Source organism: Sebastes fasciatus, chromosome 7 (genome assembly GCF_043250625.1).
Source record: "Sebastes fasciatus isolate fSebFas1 chromosome 7, fSebFas1.pri, whole genome shotgun sequence".
In the NCBI taxonomy this organism is placed as follows: Eukaryota; Metazoa; Chordata; class Actinopteri; order Perciformes; family Sebastidae; genus Sebastes; species Sebastes fasciatus.
In genome coordinates this window covers 11753981-11775966 of record NC_133801.1, presented here as the reverse complement: position 1 = coordinate 11775966, position 21986 = coordinate 11753981, and the positions used below count along the sequence as shown (strand labels likewise).

Sequence of the window (21986 nt, the reverse complement as noted above, 5' to 3'; positions counted from 1 at the left end):
AAAACTCGCGGGCCGAGGGCGCCTGGTTAGCTCAGTTGGTAGAGCGGGCGCCCGTGTAACAAGACTTGGTCCTGACCGCGGCGGCCCGGGTTCGAATCCGGCCTGTGGCCCTTTCCGCATCCACTCTCTCTCCCCCCTTTCCAAGACTCTATCCACTGTCCTGTCAATAAAAATGAAAAAAATGCCCGCAAAAAAAAAACTTTATAAAAAAAAAAAAAAATTTGCGGGCCGCACTAACATTAAACTTTCATATCAAGGTGGGGGCCACAAAATATCGTCTTGCGGGCCGCAATTGGCCCGCGGGCCGCGAGTTTGAGACCCCTGCTCTAAAGCATACCCTGCTTTATGGTCTATATGACTCTAAATGGGACCATAATTTACTAAATGAACATCATGCTGTATTGAAGAAGACTTGAAACTAGCGATTGAGACCATAAACTCATGTTTACAATGTTTACTGAGGTAATAAATCAAGTGAGAAGTAGAGTTATTTTCTCATAGACTTCTATACAATCAGACTTATTTTTGCAACCAGAGGAGTCGCCCCCTGCTGGCTATTAGAAAGAATGCACGTTTAAAGCACTTCTGCATTGGCTTCACTTTTCAAAACTGAGGTTGAAAGTGTATACTGCAGTTTATATCCTGTTTTGGTCCAAATTACTATGGCCCGCTTAAACTATAGAAATATAAGTCAAGAACATAAAGGAACACAAAAATAGAATTTATTGAAAATTTAAAACAATGCGTTTTTGTGTATATAAAAAAAAAGAGTTGACATTTTTCAAAATAATTGTGCTGTACACATTTAGCTAAAGATAAAAGAACATTAGCGTCTAGCTTTACAAAAATGTGAGACATTATACCGTACAAACACTGGTGAGTGGCCCACCTGTAAATGCTGTACTGTACACTGTAGTGTACATCATTAACGTCATATGTTTTATATTAAATAATATCATAATACACATATTTAAACTGTGGTAATCCTCCTGACATTCTTGGAGCTTTCCTCTGGTACACACACCTGGACTGCAGGGCTCTCATTGTGTAGAGAAAGGTTGCTGGAGTACACCACATCAGGGACCTGCAGGGGCACAACATCCAATTTAGGTTTTAATGACAAAAATGTACACAGCAGGTAATTATCTGTAACACTGTAGATTGACAGCAATCACAGAGATTCCTGTCCTGAAACCTTTCTCCTACATGAGTGCAGTAGTGACACTGTGGAGGATTTTGTGTTTTGTAGTTGCCAGTCCAGTGTACAATCACCTGCAAACCAGAAGACAACTATTGCTTTAAAGGTCTCAAAGTGACTGTCTTCCACCTTTGGTACCTCCAAATAAGGTAATCCTATTACCAACTCATCACTTAGACCGTGAATCAGAACTGATCCTGTGAGCTCACATCACGTCCTGGTCCATTGAGGCGATTTCAAGGTGAGCGACAGAAATAAATAGAAACAGCTGGGCGTCTGACAAAAGTTCAGCTCAAAACGGCGTGCCACGTCGCTCTGCATCGCTCACGGCCAGGACATTCCAATAAAAGAGGACATGGTTCTTATTAAGCAGTGTTGTTAATGACTTTGCGGAGCACAAGATCTGTAGGATAAACTTCTAATGGGTGAGTACCGGTTTGTTATTATGGAGAGGGATCAGGGATTTAGATTTATAGCTCTGTAATTGTTACATCTCATATGTTGGAAAATATGCACCTACTGAAATCTGTGTCTGTGATAACATTTTGCCTGCTGAGTCCATGGCAGGCTGTTGAATTAGCGTTGATAAATTTGGCACTTCGTCTACTCTCCGTGGTGCTGATCTAAGGCTAGTTTGCAGTATGTGAGATTCATGGTGATCCTCTCCATGGTGGCATAGCAATTGTCTGATTTGCAATTGTCTGGAGTGGTTGAGCGTGTATGTGCGCACAAGTGTGTGCTTGAGTTTGGGGAGATGGCCCAAGAAAGAAAATGCACCGGGGCCAATCACAATTATGTTATACTGCTGGTTACATCAGTCACGTTAGTCACATGTTTTTCAGTGACGTTTGTTACATGTTTTTCGTACTTGTGTTATGTTGTCTCCATACGTATTGTACTTAGTTTACGTACTTATTTTAAGGCCAACCATAAAGTTTTCCTAAACCTAACTAAGTGGTTTTGTTGTCTAAACCCAAGTGAGTGGTTTTGTTGCCCCCTGCTGGTACTGCAATTCACCATGGACAGGCAAAATGTGACACACTATCAACTGGTGGACATGTAGCTCTATTACCCGCTTTGGTGTGATGATGAAGATGATGATGGAGCCACTTAAGTGCCCTGTAAGTTAAGTATAGTGCTGATGGCTTTTTGCGGAGCCGTGCCAAAAAGCATGTTATTCCACATTCCTGTCTGACGTCAAGCTGTCTGATGGGAGGCATGCGGAGGTGAAACAGTATAGAGGAGGAAGAAACTCCAGCTGCAGAATGAATGGCTGCATTATTCAGCTCCGGTCGACCTCTCTCTCTCTCTGTCTCTCTGCCCTCCCACCTTCTCTTTCTCTATCTTACCTTGTGAAAGCTGACAAATTCCTCCTGCCTACGAGTTTCCATGATTAGCTCATTGTAAACTGCATCTGCAGGGTGAAAAACAGCGATTTAGCCTGATCTAACCTCGCAGCCCCTCTGACCAGCTACAGCCCACTTTGGACTTAAAGCTGACCTCCGAAAAATTGTAGAAATTGAGCGATTTAGTGGCTCAGAGGTCTGATATGTGTACCAAGTAAACACAGCATTGTTGTGAGTTTAAACCCATCATTTGTTTCTGTCTGAATTAGAAAAATATGAATATGATTTGTTGATTTTGAAACCTGCATATTATGTGGTTTGTGGCAGCTCAACTGGTCGTTTGCAAGTACCTCACCCAGCTATGGCTTAAAGATTTGACTTGCTCAGTTATCCTTGAAGTATTATGTTACTAATTACTGTGGCAATATACTGTAAGTGATAAAGCAATAAGTAAAATAACCATAACAGTGTTTTTTTGTATCCCATTTACTACAAGTCATGTATACTTTACATTACACGTAACCATTTTGCAAGCCATGTTGCAGGTTTTAAGGAATTTAAATGGATGAGTTTTCTACTCTTCCAGACATCCATTGTCTTCCTTTCATTTCTATACAATATGGATATTGATGAGCAGACTCTTGAATCGTCTTAACGTTGTGTAATCCATCACAGTGAATACCAAGTCTGAGTTACTTTTTGTCAAAGTGACGTTATTGTTGTGGAGAATCCATCTGCAGTAAAACTTCATTACAGAGCAATCATAGCCTAACTTTGACAAAACAATTAAAACAGACTTTATGTAAAATGTGATGAATTACACAATTTGTGCAAGTTTTAAAAGTTGACTGATTGATTTTCATATTGCATGCAAATGAATGGAAACCAATACATTCCTGAAACGGCATGAAAAACATACAAAAGTCTAAAAATGTGTAGCATGCATTCAAAAACGGTTGGCACAAATGTAAACGTATGTAATTTGTAGTTAAAGCTGAAGTCGGTAACTTTAAGCAAATATGACAAAAAAATTGTTTTTATAAAACTGTCACTATATCCTAATAACTAATCGATTAATTGAGAAAATAATCCTTAGTTGCAGCTCCAGTTATGAGTTTGTAAAAATCTGACTTACCAGCGCAGTTAATACAGTTAATTTAAAGCCACAGTTTGTCAACAGTGTTATTGTGAATAAACAGTTGTAGTTGAGGGTTACAAATATCCTGGTGAACTACTCACTCTCTCACCTGTGGGGCCCTCACCAGAGTATCCCAGGTTGACCTTCCCACCAGTCGCCTCAGCAACCGAGCTTCTCCCGCTCACTGATTGGTCGAACCTGCGAATGCCCAAATGAACGGTCCAATGGAAAAGATAACCTTTAGCTGAGATACGGTGGAGCCACTTTGTCAGAGGCTATGCTGTTGTGAACAGACAATTTTCTCTCCTCACAAAGCTGCAGTATATCAGCGGCCTCTGCATTGTTTTCATCATAAAGTGCTTTGACAGATAAGAAATGAACATCATCATTTTTCAGCGCATTTTATTAGACTCAACTCTCACTTCAACGTGCTCAATGGGAAAGCTATAAAATGTGTTTCAGCTGCGTGGAAAATGCTGACAAATATATCTGCTTTCTTAAACGAGCTAACGACAATTTGAATCTTAATTAAGTTGTTACAGAATGTAATGACTATTTAATGCATCCTTCAATTTTCTTTTATAATGAGGAACAATAAAAGCCCATTCATTCTCAGAAATAAGTACGTATTAACTGTGTTTGCTGAGTCTTCATATTTGCTTATGTAATATATAAATGGAGCTCAATACAGCCAGGACATCTGCTTCTTCACAGATTATTGGCAGATAATTTCTCCTCAAATCACTTCACTCCACAGTTGATCTTAAAATATTTTTTGTTAGTTTAGAAATTGAAGAAAATCCAATGTTTTCATTGTTTGAAAATAGCCTCATAAAGCAAAAGGTGTCCAGAAAAAGAGCTCTTAAATCTTACCTTATTGCCTCCTGTGGGCTCGGTTCTGAAAGAAAATGAGGCATTAAGTTTACAGAATTATTATGAGCTGTCAGCCGCTAACTTTATTATCCTCACGGCATTGACCACAGAATCATTGTGTTTGCTCGCTGCATCTACAGCTGTAAATGTCCCGCGGTTTATTAGTTTTGGGTTCTGCACTAATATCATGGCCTGCAGTCAGTTTGCAATTCAACAGTGAAAGCTGGAGCTGAGTGTTAATGAGTTTTGCAACACGGCTTCGTGGTTGTCTTTGCCAAAGGTCCTCCTGGCCACCGAGAAAACACAACAATATAACAGTGGTGCAGATGGCGCTTGCCTCAGGAGACGTATAAACTGCTCCTTCTGCAGGGAGACAAATTGCCTTCGTCATTATATTTTAAATCCCTGCTGTCATGCTGGCCAAAGTCTTTGAGGGTGACTATATTAGATCCCTTCTACTTTCCCAATAATTACAAAGCATACATTACTCCCCGTTCAAAGAGGAGCTTAGTGGCTTGGAAGCATGCCATATCCTCTAACATGTGAAACATCCTCAGGAAGTTAATTTAACTCGCTCGGGGATGTTACATTAAAGCTGTAGGTGACGGAGGTATCAGACGTTTCAGGTACAGAATCAGCTGCCGGAGGAGAAAGGTCACACCTGCTTTATGATAATCCCTTAGCTCTAAACCATAGCCGTGATTTGCATTGGTCCAGAATCAGTCACGGGGATTACACTGACTTCTAAATGTGTGATTTAGGGCCACTTTTGTTATCGCGCACAAACAGGCCTCCTCCGCCTCCTTGTGCTATTAGCAAAGCGATCCCCTCGGAGATGGCACTCCAGAAACATCTCTGCAACATCCCTCTTTCCTGGCCTGACTTTTTACAACAGCACACCACTTTACTTGCCAAGGCATCGACCTCTCTGTTTGGAGAGGTGACGACGTAGTGCGGGCACATCACAAATATTCTGGGTCGGGTTATGAGCTCTGAAAGAGTTGCAGTAAAACTGTCTCACTGTGTGGTGGTTTTAAACCCTTATTACTGTAATGGGCTTTGTACTGTAGAATTTCCTGAGCCATGCAATTTGGTACTGCCTTACGGCCTTTACACATCGGGGGCGTGACGAATAAACGACACAAAAATGTGGAATACTTGGCTGCGAATATTTGGCATCAAAACTATTCTTACCGGCAGCGATGCAAATTTGCCACATTTGCAGCAATTTTTCAATAAAAGGTTTGAATAGATTCACGCAGAGGACCAACTACCATTGTTTTTACGTTGTGAAAGTGAAACTTAAAACCAACATGTTAGGCAATAACACTTTAAACTAAAATTACATGAAAAGTTACATTTTGAACAAAAACAAAACAGCTGCTTTAGGTTTAGGCAACAAAACCACTTTAGGGAAAAAGATCGTGTTTTGGCTCAAATAACTACGTTTCAAAACTGAAAGTGAAACTTAATGCTTGACCACAAAGACAACTTTGCGTTGTTGGTTTCACATGGGATGCAAACCCTGGTCTCCTGTGTTTGTTTCAGGCCGTCTACAGCGCCTCACTTTTGATGCTCTCATAATTACTATGGTCGCTACATCGCTGTTGTTTTCTTTTATACCTTCTTTTGGTGATCGACCATGACCACGATCAATACTATTGGGTGTAGCAGGGCCCTACTGACCCACATCTATGGGGGTTATAACCACTGATAACACAGATTTAATGGCCTGATAAGTCTAATCGGCTTAGACAAGAGAGTGGTATCGCTCCTCATCTAACTATCCGCAAAAAAGCAATTGAGTGTGTTTCCCAAATTATGTAACTATTCCTTTAAATCTACAGAAGAAGCTATGTCCAAAAGCTTAACTGTGTTACAGTCAAACATCCTGAGTCATCCGGCAGGGACCAGGTGTGAGTCAGGACCTCATGTTCTCCAAGGTAAAATTCCTGCCAGTGTACCAACAGCTGTAATCCTTTGAGCCAACAGGTTGATAGACCGGCCAAGGTCGCCACATTCCCAGCAAACAACTGTCAACTCATCTACACATCTGACAGGGTTTATATATAAACCCAGGACCAGGAAATGGGCCCACTATTTATCCAAGGGAGACTCACTATCATTGCTTATTTTTTAACCTATTTCCTCTATGGCTGGGACGATTCACCTATCTCCCAATTCGATATTATCACAATTGGGTGCCGATTCGATTTGTATTGCGATTTTTAAGTATCACGATTCGAAATTCCGATTTATTCCGATTTCTATTAACTTTTTTAACACTAGACCATGGGAAAAGGTTGAATCATACAGTTCAAGGGATTTTAAATTAGAAAAATATCTACATTTTGAAAACCGGATGTAGTCACGTCTGTATACGTCCGCTAACTTCGCCAAGTCCGTTGCTAGCTCTCCCCGTCAGCTCCGTTCTCTTTATACATCCATGGTCAGCTCCATCGGGGCCGTTTCAATGCATTTAACATAAATGTCAGTATGTGAGTGCTCTAAAGTTGTAGCGTCGGCCAATTTGACCACAGAGATGAGAGTGACGGCTGGCTTGACCGCACGATACCGCAATACGATAACATTTCTTGCCCATGACAGAGTTAGCATGCAGCTTTAGCCGGGATGTCTAGCTCTGCTTTTCCTGGCAATGTGTGAAACCCAAAGCGTTTCCATACTTGACTGTATGTGTAGTGTTTACCATGTTGGATTTAATATGTGAGGGTGCAGGTCGTATTCACACGGACCCTCCGCCGTTTTGTACTTCCTCGCTGCGGCCAGCTGCTGTTAGTTGTGTTTTTTTCTACCCCTAATTTTCTCTGGTGAGATGTCTTGCTCAGGGGCATCTCTGTAGTGTCAAATCTGTTTGATTTGTCCCAGTTTGTCTGGGATTCAAACCTCCAACCCTGCAGTCACACACTTCGCTAACGTTTGTGCTGTTTCCTGCGGAAGGAACGCTTTGTGCTGACAACTAATGTTCTGCCTTTGTCAGAAAATATATTGCGTGCCCTTGGTGAAGGCCAGTTTGGGGCAGTGCCGAGTCACAGCGTGTAACTGCCCATCTTCTTCATTATACTTTAATCACAGTTTCTGTACTGGAAAAGTATAGGGGGCAGGGGGAATTTCACCTAGAGCAATTCAAGTAAGACAAAAGTGCATACTTGCTTGTCTCCTGTGTCGGTACAAGAGGAGGGAGCAGACGCAGAGCAGGAGGAGCAGCAGAAAGACAGAGAGGGAGGCCGTTACTGCCAGAGGGACTGTGCAGTCTCCTTCCTCCTGCACCACCTCTGCAACTGAGCACAGAAGGTCACATCAGTGTTTCGGTAAAGAAATGCTGAAGCAGTGTTGTTACTTTGCAATTCAATTACAGATTTGCAGACATAGTGTAAAGAAAGCTGTGTTCAATCTCCTGTTTTAATTTGCAGTAGTATGCATGAGGGTGTTTGCCGAGGGAGTGGATATAAATAAAATGTTACAACTGCAAATGGAACATTACTAAGATAATAATGCAGTGTTTGTATTTTGGGCCTTGGAGAGGTTTGTTCTGTGATGCAAACTCATGCAGTGTTGATCTGGCAGCTCTTTTCTTTTCCACTCTCCTCTTCACTATTAATGCTCAGTGATGATTCACAGGCTTCCCAAAAGAGAAAGGGACAGAAAAAGGGGAAAGAACAAAGTGAAACACACAAAGAGAGACAGATTAAAAAAGAGAGAAGGAATGTAGAGACAGAGAGCTAAACTAGGACGGAACAAAGAGAGATTCACTGTGCATATATGTTATTTAAAGAGATAGTTTGGGTGCTTTGAAGTGGGGTTGTATGAGGTACTTATCCATAGTCAGTGCATTATCTACAGTAGATGATGGTTGGTACGCCCCCAACTTGGAGAAGCAGACAGAAGTTACCGCACAGAACCAAAGTAAATGTACTGCTGTGGACGGGGCCGGCAGCAAAACGTATTTTAGAAACCTAAAAGAAAGACTCCCCTAAAAAAAAATCAATATCAGTTTAAGTGTACGCTATATTTAGAAAATTCTCTCCGCTTTACCTTGCCGTGAGGCAGCTATACCGTCTATGTCTCCAACAGGGAACTAAAGCTGTTATCTCTGCTCTCGCCAAAGCAACCAGACTCCATTGAAAATAACAGTAATTTACCTCGCAGAACACGGGGGTTGCTGGTCTACCACTGCCTCGATCGGTTAGTTTGTTTGTGCTATAGAGAGGTGAAGTCCCGCCGCTTCCGATGGACCACCATCCGACAATGGCTAGAGACAAATATTTTTTTTATCTGTTTGATTTGCGCCATGAATCACACATATGATGTTTGTCAATTTAAAAGATGTTTTGCAAGTCAAGAAAGTTGCAGTTGTAAAACTGTTGAAGTATAAGACTGTGAAAATACGTAAATTAGAAAGACTACACACCCAAAAGTCACGTAAGTGATGCTCTCTCACTAAAGCTACGATGCCTGTGTGTTTCGTACTGGGATGTACTCACGCAAGCAACAGATCTTGCTCGTTCTTTCTCTTCCCGGGTGATAAAAAGAGCAGGAGTCGCTGGATAAAAAACATCAGGTAAGATAACGTTTTATTTGATCGTGGTCATAGCTAAGTTAGCTAGCTAGCTAGTGTTGGTGACGTATATTGTGCGAGATGAGAGATGTTGTTCACTGAGCGGTTTCACACAAAACTAAATGATATTACAACAAACTCTTTCTTGACTTGCAAAATTATGTTTTAAATTGACATACATCATATGTGTGATTTATGGCGCAATTCAAGCGGGATCAAACATTTTTTTTTATCTCTAGTCGTCGACTACAGTACATATTCTTTCCGATATAAGGTCCCATGGTGGTCCACCGTAAGTGGCGGGACTTCGCCTCTCTATTGTGTGACTGTGGTGAATCCGAACTAACCAAAGGCACACAATACCGCATACAATCTAACTGATCAAGGCCGCGGTAGAACAGCTGTTCTGTGAGGTAAAATTACATATTATTTTTTCAATGGAGTCTGGTGGCTTTGCATGAATTTGGCAAGAGCACAGATGGAACAGCTTCAGTTCCCCGTCGTAAAGGGCTGTCTGACGGCAAGGTAAAGCAGTGAAATATAGCGTACATTTAAACTGATATTGATTTTTTTAGGTAAGCCTTTCTTTTAGGTGTCTAAAATACGTTTTGCTGCCGTCCCCATCCACAGCAGTACATTGATTTGGTTCTGTGTCGGTAACTCCTGTCTGTTTCTCCAAACTGGGGGCTGCCGACCGTCATCTACTGTAGGTAATACACTGACTATAGATAAGTACCTCATACAACCCTACTTCAAAACACCCGAACTATCCCTTTAATGTAAAACACGATGGCCGTGTTCTCTTACCAACTGTCAGACGGACGCCGCTCTTCAGCGGTGTGGGGAGGGCAGACACAGAGGCCAGACAATCCACATGAGAGCTCTTCGTTGCCGTAACATTGAGGTTGCTGGTCACAGTGAAGAGGCTCTTACCCGACTCTTCACTGCTGATGTTGTATTCACCCTGGCTCACCTCCATGCCAATCCCCAGAGAGAGAGAATTAGTATTATTTATATTCTGCTTACTAAGTGGGACGCTTACAATCAGTTATTCTGTAAATACTCAAAACAGAACTGTATTTAAAGGAACAGTACAAATGTTTGTTTTTTAAGTTCCTAAGCTTTAAGACAGCTGAGCTCTTTGGAGATGACAGATATGTTTTAGATTTGTTCAGCCAATGCAACGCTCCATTCAGCAACATGTCAAGATATAGTGACGTGATGATCCTTAATCTTTTGCGCTTCTCACCATGACAAACTGACCGTTTCCGAAAGCGTCTATAAGAGTCTTGAAACTACTTTCTCCCAACAGAAAGCCTAAAAATAATAATTCACCTGCATTTGCACCTTCTCTGCACAGGCAGAGCATTAGAGCCTGTGCTGGGGGTTTTTTTCAGAGATACTTGAAAATAAAGTGCTTTTGAGTTCAAATGTTCACAAAGAGGTCTGTGAATTTGTGAGAAACAAAAAAGCACAAAAAAGCCCTTTTTGCCTCTTGTAATGCTGTAAATCAAATGCAATAGAGAGCATTACAGCTGATAAAACAGGGTTGTTTCTTTGGTTTTCAGGAGGTCAATCACTTCATTTATTTAGGTTTCTGGACAATATTTGTCATTGTTTTGTGTTGTTAATTGATTTCCAGTAAATATACACATACATTTGCATAAAGCAAACATATTTGCCCTCTCTGATGTTGATAAGAGTATTAAATACTCAACAAATCTCCCATAAAGGTACATTTTGATCAGATAAAAAATGTGCGATTCATTTGCTATTAATCACGAACTATGGACAATCATGCGATTATTCACGATTTAATATTTTAATTGATCGACAGCCCCAATAAAATCCTTTGCTAAGTTCTCAAAATGACAATAGTGAGGATGTATGTACTTACCTTTTTGTTATTCACCTGCCATTGCAAAGTGGGTTGAGGGTGCCATCCGGCTGCTTGACATTCAAACAGGACCGACTGACCCTTAAAAGCCAACTTGTCGTCCCCAACAACTTTCACGCTGCCTTTTTCTGCAACCAGAAGAAAGCCTGTTCACAAACCAGATTTTTTTTTTTCGTATTTAAGTGCATGCATGCGTGTATACAGTATGTACTTCTGTTAATGCATGAGGATGTATAGGCTTATGAATACCGACACCGGGAATGAATGTATTAATTTCTTTTGAAATGCACGTTGTTGCATGCACACATCTGTGCGCATCACCTCTCCAGTCGGCCTGCTCCCTTACAAAAGACGGATTTCATTCGTCCCGGGTGATTGATCGCGTGTCTCAAAGTCTCAATTGCCTGACGAATGCTTCTCCTCTTTTCCCCTTCATCTCCTTCCCTGCCAGCCAAATAAGCCACTTAAGGCCCTGGGAGATACAGTATCTCATATGTGAAGTCTATTGTCTGGCAGAATGAAAGGCGCTGGATGCAACAGACAATTGAAACGGACAGAAAGATAATTACAGAAGCTTCGCTGCTTTGTCTAAGCGAATGACATGTCTGTGCTGATTTAGGTTCAAATCCTCAGCTGTTTTGTGCACATTATTGGCTGTCCCTTTTCTCCCAGGGGCTTTTATTTGATGCCTGACTTGGTGTCATAAACATCGTACCATCCAATTCTAAAAAAGGGGTGGACTCCGGCTGCTCTTAGAGAATCTCTGCGCCGTTGAATAAAGGTTGGCGAGGAACCAGCAGCCTCATTTGCACTGACTGATGAGGGGCTCTGGGCGATCATGGCAGATTGATACATCTGAGTAGAGAAAGGAACGACATCAGCACTCTTTCCCAACGCTCCAATTTAAGTGATCCCTGAAATAAGGTTTCATAAGGTTGGTTAATCACTGTAGGGAAACTCTGACGACTTTGGGCTGCGGTGGCGGGAAGCCCTCAGATAACTCTAATTCCAGTGATTTTTCAGCAGGGGTCCTCAGAGGGGAAATTGCTGCATTGAGGGCAGCATTTAAAGACTTTTATAGGCAGGATTGGTGTGTATGTGCTAGGGTTGCACAATTATGGCCAAAATGATAATCACGATTATTTTGATCAATATCCAGATCATAATTATTCATTGATTTTAGGGACAAAAATATTTGTATTGCACTTTCACATTTAAATAAACAGAGTGCGGCTTTCACTTCCATGTTGTGCTACATTCCTGCTAATATACAACTCTTTGCATGAAATTAAGACTGGTCCTTATTCACAGTGCATCTCCTAGAAGCAAGATGAAGTGTACCAAAAACTTTGGGTTTGGGAGTTGAACTTTAACCCTTTCACAGTGTGCTTTCAGTTCATCAAAGTTCATTATAACATTCTGGTCTCCTAAAAATTTATTATCCAGCAGTCAGATGTACTTAGCTCCACCCTGTCCTGGACAAGATGGAGAAAACCAAAAACCAAGATGGCGACGACCAAAAACCAAGATGGCGATGGCCAAAAACCAAGATGGCGCCAACCAACCCCAAGATGGTGACGGCCAAAATCAAGATGGCGACAACCAAAAATCAAGATGGAGACAACCGAAAACCAAGATGGCGATGGCCAAAAATCAAGATGGAGACAACCAAAAACCAAGATGGCGACTGCCAAAAACCAAGATGGAGACAACCAAAAACCAAGATGGCGATGACCAAAAACCAAGATGGCGAAGGCCAAAAACCAAGATGGCGCCAACCAACCCGAAGATGGTGACGGCCAAAAACCAAGATGGCGCCAACCAACCCCAAGATGGTGACGGCCAAAAAACAAGATGGAGACAATCAAAAACCAAGATGGAGACAACCAAAAACCAAGATGGCGACGGCCAAAAACCAAGATGGAGACAATCAAAAACCAAGATGGAGACAACCAAAAACCAAGATGGCGACTGCCAAAAACCAAGATGGAGACAACCAAAAACCAAGATGGCGACGACCAAAAACCAAGATGGTGACGGCCAAAAACCAAGATGGCGACAACCAACCCCAAGATGGTGACGGCCAAAAACCAAGATGGTGACAACCAAAAACCAAGATGGCAACAACCAAAAACCAAGATGGAGACAACCAAAAACCAAGATGGAGACTGCCAAAAACCAAGATGGAGACAACCAAAAACCAAGATGGCGATGACCAAAAACCAAGATGGCGATGGCCAAAAACCAAGATGGCGCCAACCAACCCCAAGATGGTGACGGCTAAAAACCAAGATGGCGCCAACCAACCCCAAGATGGTGACGGCTAAAAACCAAGATGGCGCCAACCAACCTCAAGATGGAGACAACCAAAAACCAAGATGGAGAAAACCAAAAACCAAGATGGAGATGATATTCTACTACTTGTGCAGCCCTAGTATGTGCATGCATTTTGTCTTGCATGAAAAGTGTATAACACATGCACTGTATGTGTGGGTGTGAGTTTATTCCAATGAGGGCATTATGTTCACTTCTCTCTGATTTAAATAGAAGAATTCTCTTCTCTGCAGCTCTAGCCTTCACTGCAGACCCTGTTCATACTCAGCAGCGCATGCAACCATATTGATTTGCTCAAATGAAATGTGTGTGTGTGTGTGTGCATAAGTAAGAGAAGGAGCAGCGAGAGGAAGCAGGAGTGTGTTGTCATATTTACATCATCTTCGTATTGGACAATTAAAGCAGGGAGTGCGGATGATAGCATAGAGAGTCATCCGGCCCGCGGTGGATTTGTGGCTCCGATCCAACAGTATATTTGAAGCTGCAGTACACAAATCACGAGCAGAGTTGCTGACTGTTAACTGGGCGTGCCAGGATGCACAATTAATTCAAAGGCTGTGTCAGGCCACAGTGATCCTCTGCATCCAGACCGGAGGGCCTGATTCACCATGCACTACTGTTAATGGCCGCATATGTCAGTGGGGATTTGCGGCACTGGCAGCGATGGAGGCTCTCTCAGTAATATATTGGAGGCGATGGGTCATTGGTTTTGTTTCCTCTCGCTTTTTGCAGAGGGGATGTTTCCATGCAGGTTTTTTTTTTTAGCTGAGTTGAGTTTGTACATACTGCAGATGCAAATGAGCTGAATGATAAGGTCAAGAGAAGCACAGGTCCAAGGAAGTCTTGAAGCATTTCCGTAATAAGTTGTCATCTAGTTTGAGGCATGATGTCACCTCTGTTTTCAGACTGTTGCCCCTTATTCTGTTTTCTAAAATATAAAAATTCGGAATTTCTAAAAATAAATTGATTATACAAGCAGAAGAAGAAGATGTCTGGAAATTTGAGTCTCGAAAAGTATGTCATTTTGAAATGGAAAAAGTGTAGGAACCCCAATAATTAGTTATCTGCTCTAGAGCCATTGACCCATGATGGTCCATCGGAAGGGGCGGGACTTCACCTCTCTATAGCACATACAAACTAACCGATCGAGGCAGCGGTAGACCAGCAACCCCCGTGTTCTGCGAGTCTGGTTGCTTTGGCGAGAGCATAGATAACAGCTTTAGTTCCCTGTTGGAAACATAGCCGCAACAATTCCAGCTTCCTAAATGTGAATATTTTCTGGTTTCTTTACTACAAAACAAGACATTTGAGGACGTCATCTTGGGCTTTGGGAAACACTGATTGACATTTTTCACCATTTCCTGACATTTCACACCAAACAACTACAATTAATCGAGAAAATAATCAACAGATTAATCAACAATGAAAATAATTGTTAGTTGCAGCCCTAATCTGCTCAAATACAGTCTCTAATTTGCGAAAAGTGAAATTGCTCTGACTTGCTTGTTTAGACTTTCACTGTTTTTTTCTTGGTTATTACTCTCAGGGAAGTCTCGCTTGTTAAAATGCTGCAGTGCTCTCAGCTTGAGATATCAACACCATCAGAACTGCAGAGAACTACTGATCTTATCAAGTCCTGACTCTAATGTGCCACCCAGTCCTCACATAGCAGCGTACTCCCTTATGCAGGGGACACACTACACGAGAATCAAGCCCATTTTGGGCCCGATTCCCCTCTCCCAACAATTCCCAGCAATTGTTTTGATGATTCTAAAGATTATCTTTCCAGATATTCCTGTGGCGTAAGGTACATTAAGAGGGGTTTTTACATTCCCCGATCTGCTCAGAAGTCCATCCTGGCCGCACCGATTTCAAATCGTAAATATTACACATATTCAATATTTACGATCAGATATCCTGTTGTGTGAGGGGGAAGAACGATTGAGAATTGATTGAGAACCAAGCTGACCGAAGAAGAAAGAGCACCACCATGCTAATGCAAAACGCGAAGCATAAAGTAGTAGTAAGATGGACTGACTCAAAACACTCCAGTGTTTATTTAACATGTCTCCATGACTTCATCCATTATTTTTCTTTTTTCTTCGTGACTTTTAACATCGCTAATTCTTTCTGCCCATCGCCCACCATGTTAGTTTACATTAAAGTCACGTGTGATTGCTAGAGATTATGCAACACTCCCATTTCTTTTAGTCGGGACTCTTGTTCATGAATGGAATCTGTTAGTGTGTAGTGTGCTGTTTTGGCCAAATCGTTGCTCACCACACACTATAGGAACAAAACTGTTCAATTTAACATAGCATGTCGTTAAGTGTGGAGTCTCTCACATTTCCATAATCTGTTAAGATGTGAAAAATCTTTTTAGTGTGGGTCATCCTTTTGACACTAAGAGAGGAGAGGAGAGGAGAGGAGAGAGGAGAGGAGAGGAGAGGAGAGAGAGAGGAGAGGAGAGGAGAGGAGAGGAGAGCAGAGGAGAGGAGAGGAGATTGCAGCTGCAGCCTGTAAATCCTTCTCTGCTGCCTGGTCTGACTGGCATGGAGTCCAGCTCTTTCCACCTGGTATTTATATCTGAGGCCCAATCAATTCCTGTCCCAGAAACCACCCACACTGTCATTAACAATGTCACAGAAGCCATCAAACATGCCGGGGCAACTGTCCTCCACCACACAGTCCCAAATGATTTCCACCCCTTGATATACACCGTGACGGATCACTCGGGCGCTTGTTCAGCTGCTTTTACAGAAAACTTCTATTCTTGAATCCCCACGTCAAATAAATTAAAACAAAGGCAGTATGGCTTGAATGCTGAGGCAAAATACAAATTTTTTTGTCTCTGACTCTTTCTGTTCTTAATTTTTTTGTTGAGTAGAGACGACAGTGTGTGGGTGGGCAGAACGAAAGCAGCTACACGACTTTTGCTTAGTCCCTTCATTTACCTCTTTTTTTTACATGCTGCTTTTTGCCTTGTCAAGGTTAAATTCAGTGTGTTTCTGCACTCTCTCACGCTGCAATAGTTGCAGTTGAGACTTGCCATCTGCTTCGTTCCCTTCACTGCTTTGCGTTTGTGTGTGCAGACATAAAGTGAGTATCCCTGAGAGGAGCTGGCTGCACAAAAAGCCTTTGAAATTCTTTGCAGCAGGAATAAACAGTTCCTTGCTGCTTTCCTGCTACAGTGAATCAAGGTAACACACACACATAGTACCTCCTGTGAGTCTCTCACACACACAAACACACACATGGACATACAGACCTTGTACAAACAGGCTTGCTGTTTTCTCTTCAATGCTCATGAGGATACAGGTCACTTGTCCCTGGTTGTGCCTCTCTGTGTTCTTCAGGACCAACACCCAGCTGTCTCCCCGTGAGATGGGGCTTGTCTCGGCCGTCACATTAGGGTTGATGGAGGGCAGGACACCAGTCTCCTTGGAGATGGTGACAACCGGTGTACTATTCAGCTGCCATATCATAACGGTCCACTTGGGGTTGGAGGTGCTGCAGGTAAATCGGGCCTCCTCCCCTCGCAGGACGGTTAGTGTTTCAGGTGACAGCTTCATCTGAGCTCCAACTACTAAAAGTCCAAAGAGAGACAAACATAAAACACATCCTAGTCCTTCCATGAAAACATCCTAGTTTTCCCAGCACCACTTACTTACACTGCTGTTAAAGGGACCATTTGTAACTTTCAGAAATGCTTCTTAACAGCGACACCTGTGGCCGTGAAATCAACGAAAGTCAGCGTTGGGCTCGCGCCTGCTCGCTCTAAATATACCTGAACGAGCATCGCTCAAAACAGTGAGGCGACACACGTCAGCTAAAACCACAATATCACTCTATATTTCAGCTGCTTGGCAGTAATGTTAGCTGACCAGACGAAGGTCTCTCCATGAACATGATTTAGATCTGATCTTAGTGTTGGCTTTTACTGCCTCAGCGCAGGCTGATGCAGTGGGGCTCTGCAGCATGTCTCCCTGCTCTCTCCGCCCGCAGCCGGAGAGAGCAGGGAGACACCGGCACCCGGTCGTTAACGAGACGATAACGTTACTAGCTTTGGAGCTCCGTCACTTCACAAGACACGGGAAACCTCTGTTGGTCTGGAGGAGCTGCAGCAGTTATTTCTGCAAAAACGTCCACTGTACATTCACTAGATATTCTCAGAGCTAAACTAACTCTTCTGCAGTGAGGAGTGAGCGCGCGTTCACGTCTAGAGGTGGAGCGAGCTGAGAACGCGCGCGCTCTCTGAGTGAAGGCGGGCAGGCAGAGGAGGAAAGGCAGCGGCCACACGCGAACGCGCATATGCGAGCGCGCATGTGTGGCGACCCGCTACATTTATACGCTTAAAAAGTTACAAATAGTCCTTTTAAAGAAATATGTTGGCATTTTGGGAAATGTGCATATTTGCGCCCTTGTTGAGAGTTAGATGAACAGATTGATAACCACTCTCATGTCTGTACATTAAATATGTCAACGTATCCTCATACAACGGTTCGTATGATATATTACGAATAGTTATTACTCATTTTTCATGCGTTTTCCTACGAATGTCCAGCAACACATGTTAATATCAGCTTGTGCATACAGTCTTTTCAAAGTTAATTTCACAGGAACAACTTGGTTAGATTTAGGAAACAAAACTACTTAGTTAGGTGCAACGCCGATAGCCGCTTTGATCGAGTTTGTTGCAAGTTTAAATATCCTCGATCATATGTTATCAGAATTGTTTTTCTCTGCGTGAGAAATGACGTGTGGCATGAGAGCATGTGAAAAGTGTTGATTGCATAAAAGTTGTCAGCCCTGGTTAGATCAAAGAATTTTATTTTATGAAAACAAATGACCCCCTCACAATTTTTCACAGCCCCCTCACTCAGTCACTTCATCCCGGCACCTGGCCTGATTGTCGGACTAAAAAAGGATTCTGTAACTACTCAATGTGTCTGTTTCAATGCATATGCCTCCCACCCCCTCCTTATTATTGATGACCCAAATGCACTAACTGTTAGGACCTACTCTTCAGACAAACAACACAGAGACACATCAATGCACACAGCCCCAGTTGAATTCCAGCGTATCTTTGTGGCTTTCTATCGCTGACAAATGAAGGAGAAAAGGAATTAATATCAATGTCAAACCGTGAAATATGAAATAAGAGGTTTACACCACAGTACTCGGGGTGATGTATAACTTGTTTATGTGAAGAGCTAACTGCGTTACTTTCCACAGCCAGCATCATAAATTATGCATTTAGGATATTACGCCTGAGAAATATGTAGGACAGCCTATATGGCTATTTCTTTTCATTGCAATCAGAGAAAGGCAGTTTAATGAGCATAATTTGTGCGTGCTCCTATTGGGACCATGAACCGTTGACTCTGAAGTCCCCTGACCACTGGCTACATCTTACTGTTAACTAGGTAGACAGCCATTTTGAAGGAAATTAATTATAAAGTGCATCTAGATCATTAGGCTCTGTAATTAGATGGTGGGTTTAATCTGCAGGGTGCTGCTACACCACGGCACGGAATGAGGCCGATAGTACAAATACATTACTGGCCTCCAATCCAACAAGCTGCTGTTTGTTTTGAGCTGAACTGAACTCTCACCTTGAATCCTGCATGAAAGAAGCAGCAGCAACAGATAAAAGATGTCCATGTTTAATCAGTCGATCCAGTCAATCCATCGTTCATGGCTGAATGGACCTGAAACAAAAAGAATTGAGGAGCACGGTTGATCATAATCTCAAGTCTTGCTAGCAACGAGGCTCTAGGGATGACTATGTCTTTCTATTTAGTCCACCACTTTGATCCAGAGTAGAATATCTCAACAACTACTGGATGGATTGTCATGAATGCCTCAGCTGTGCTTTCTGTTTAGTGCTAATTAGAAAATGTTAGCATGCTACACTAAGATGGCAAACATGGTAAACAATAGAGCTGCAAGAATTAATCGATTAATTGTCAACTATTAAATTAATTAACAACTATTTTGATAATTGATTAATTGGTTTGAGTATTTTCTTTAAGAAAAAAGTCTAACTTATCTGATTCCAGCTTCTTAAATGTGAATATTTTCTGGTTTCTTTACTCCTCTGTGACAGTAAACTGAATATCTTTGAGTTGTGGACAAAACAAGACATTTGAGGACGTCATTTTGGGCTTTGGGAAACATTGACCGACATTTTTCACCATTTACTGACATTTTAGAGACCAAAGAACTAATCAATTAATCGAGAAAATAATCGACAGATTAATTAACAATGAAAATAATAGTTAGTTGCTGCCCTAGTAAACACTATACCTGCTAAACATCAGCGTGTCATTGTGAGCACATTAGCATGTGGATATTAGACTTTAGCTCAAAGCACCATTGTGCCTAAGTGTACAGCATCACAGAGCTGCTAGCATAAAAACATATAATATATAAAACATATATCCATATCCTACATTTTCTATATAAGACAACCGGACCTTTCCTTTGCAATCTAATCTTTTAAGTTTACCTGGTAATAAAATCACTTGTTTTGTTGTTGTTTTTTTCAAAAGAAAAGAAAAACAGGTCAGAAAAATTAATGAAGCTTTTATTTTGTTAGATTTTAAATATTTGTTATTTAATAATTCGGAGCTTAACTCGTCCTTTCAGGTCATTTCAAACAACATTAAGCTCGGTATTTGCTGACTCCAAAATGAAGCAATGCAATAAAGCCTAACAAACCGTAAGAGTCAAACAAAGTTACAGTAAATCGTGGTTCATTCATTAATTTGTTATGGGACGGTGCTGCTGTGATGTCTTTGTGGTTAGAAGTGCACGCCATGATCACAGAGATTTTAGATGTTGATCTTCCCCTATCTCCTACTGTATGCACAACACAGTTATGTGTTACATATTGTTTTTTCTGTTTAAAACGCAAAAGGTTAAATAAAAATTATAACTATATAAAAAAAGTAATAGAAATTGAATACATTTTTATATGCAATATGATCATCTGCTTATGACTTTCTTATTTCTATATCCATTATTATTATTATTATTATTATTATTATTATTATTATTAATAATAATAATAATAATAATAATAATAAACTTTGTTTATAGAGCACTTTTCAAAACAAAGTTACAAAGTCTGTTAGATGGTTGAATCAGGATTAAACATTTCAGGATTGGGCTGATGTGATCTTGTCTTCTTGTTAAAAGCAAAGCAGCTGCATTTTGTACTAGCTGAAGGCATGAAATAGTTTTTATGGCTTAACTTTAAATACAGTGAATTGTAACCACGATGACATAAAAGCATGAATGACCTTCCCAAGATCAGGTCGAGAGAGAAAAGCTCATGTTTGAGATGCTCCCCGACTGATAAAAACGCAATTGAGGGACTTTTATAACTTGTTTTTCAAATGAAAGGTCACTGTCACTGTCACAGGTTTGACATTTGTAGACAGGGAGCCAAGATATTTTTGTAAAATTGGGATAGACTTTGGAGGACCAAAAAGAACGAGTTGTTTCATTTAGCTGGAGAACGTTTTGTGACATCCAGCACTTTATTTCTGACGACCAAGATAATAACAGTTACTCCAGAGTTGGAAGAAACTTTCTGATCAATTTACCATAAAAAGTATTTTACTCAAAGTGGAACAGTTTCAGTTCAATTTAGTTCAGGTCATAGAATGATTACTTGTTAGGGACACTAGTTTACGCAGTAAAGTCACTGAGATCTTGTGTATAATTAACTTGCAGCACTGCACACCTGCCTCTCAATCATTTCTTTCACACGCAGCAAAAAGCAGCTTCTCCTCAATAAAGTTGAAGCCCAAGTTAAGTGAACAATAAATAACCATAAATACCGCTGTGGTCGTCAGACTCACCTCAGTCTGGTGTCTCTGTGGATCAGCAGCGGTGGACACATGTCAATGATGCTGCTCCTTTCTCATGCTGGGTGCTCAACCATGTCACCCAAAACTGTCCCGTTAAATATTACCAAACTCAGAGGGAACTTTGCCCCGTGCTGCACTCAGATGTAAATATAGAGTGACTCAGACTGCAAACAATACCCTATTTGTGAGTCCCCAGTTCCCAGGAGGGCCTTAAGTAGACCTCCGCCCTCTTCAACACACTGGATGATGTATGATAAGCAAGACAGATGTGCAGTATGATTCACAGCAGAAGGATGACATGTTTTTATATCTTTTAGCCACGCTAGCGGCATGGCATTAGATGGCAATGTCAGTCTGTCTGTCGGTTTGTCAACCACTTTGGTCCAGACTGAAATATCTCAACATTCAGAGGATGAATCCTAATGGCATTATTGCCTCTAACGCCACCATGAGTTGTCATTTTTTGGCTTTAAGTGAAATGTCTCAACAATATTTGGATTGCCAAGAAATTTGGTACAGACCTTTATAGTTCCCAGACAATGTATTCATATGACTTTGGTCCCTGACTCTATCGCCACCATGAGGTTGACATTTGTAGTTTTGATTGAAATGTCTCAGCAACTACAGATTACCATACAATTTGGTGTAGACAATATGTTGCCCATGGGATGAACTGTAATTACTGATCTCCTGACTTTCCATCTAGCACCATGGTAAAAATTTCAGTTTGTCCTTTACTTTGGT

General features: G+C 41.5%; 1 protein-coding gene across 5 annotated transcripts; it reads right to left on the bottom strand.

Annotated features, from left to right (window-relative positions):
• Positions 1-700: 700 nt before the first annotated feature.
• On the bottom strand, positions 701-21368 carry igsf5b (immunoglobulin superfamily, member 5b). Of its 5 annotated transcripts, none has more exons than XM_074641614.1 (10): positions 21234-21368; positions 18978-19073; positions 16631-16948; positions 11029-11156; positions 9939-10104; positions 7723-7854; positions 4556-4580; positions 3792-3880; positions 2548-2612; positions 701-1084 (listed from the first exon to the last, which is right to left on the bottom strand). In XM_074641614.1, exons 2-10 carry the CDS (start codon positions 19024-19026, stop codon positions 971-973), a joined length of 1086 nt encoding a protein of 361 aa, XP_074497715.1. In that variant the 5' UTR covers positions 19027-19073; positions 21234-21368; the 3' UTR covers positions 701-970. The 5 variants fall into 5 exon arrangements, with proteins under 5 accessions (XP_074497715.1, XP_074497718.1, XP_074497716.1 ...); XM_074641617.1 differs by having other exon boundaries at positions 3784-3880; positions 21234-21367; XM_074641615.1 differs by having other exon boundaries at positions 21213-21340.
• Between the last annotated feature and the right edge of the window lie 618 nt (positions 21369-21986).

What these genes read in the sequence shown, in the direction of transcription:
- igsf5b (XM_074641614.1), bottom strand. Translation starts at nt 19,026, where the DNA reads ATGGACATCTTTTATCTGTTGCTGCTGCTTCTTTCATGCAGGATTCAA. An exon ending in CGGCGTCCGTCTGACAGTTG is followed by an intron (nt 7,855 to 9,938) that starts GTAAGAGAACAC and finishes TTCTGTGCTCAG; the next exon opens with TTGCAGAGGTGGTGCAGGAG. An exon ending in AATTTGTCAGCTTTCACAAG is followed by an intron (nt 1,085 to 2,547) that starts GTAAGATAGAGA and finishes GTGCCCCTGCAG; the next exon opens with GTCCCTGATGTGGTGTACTC.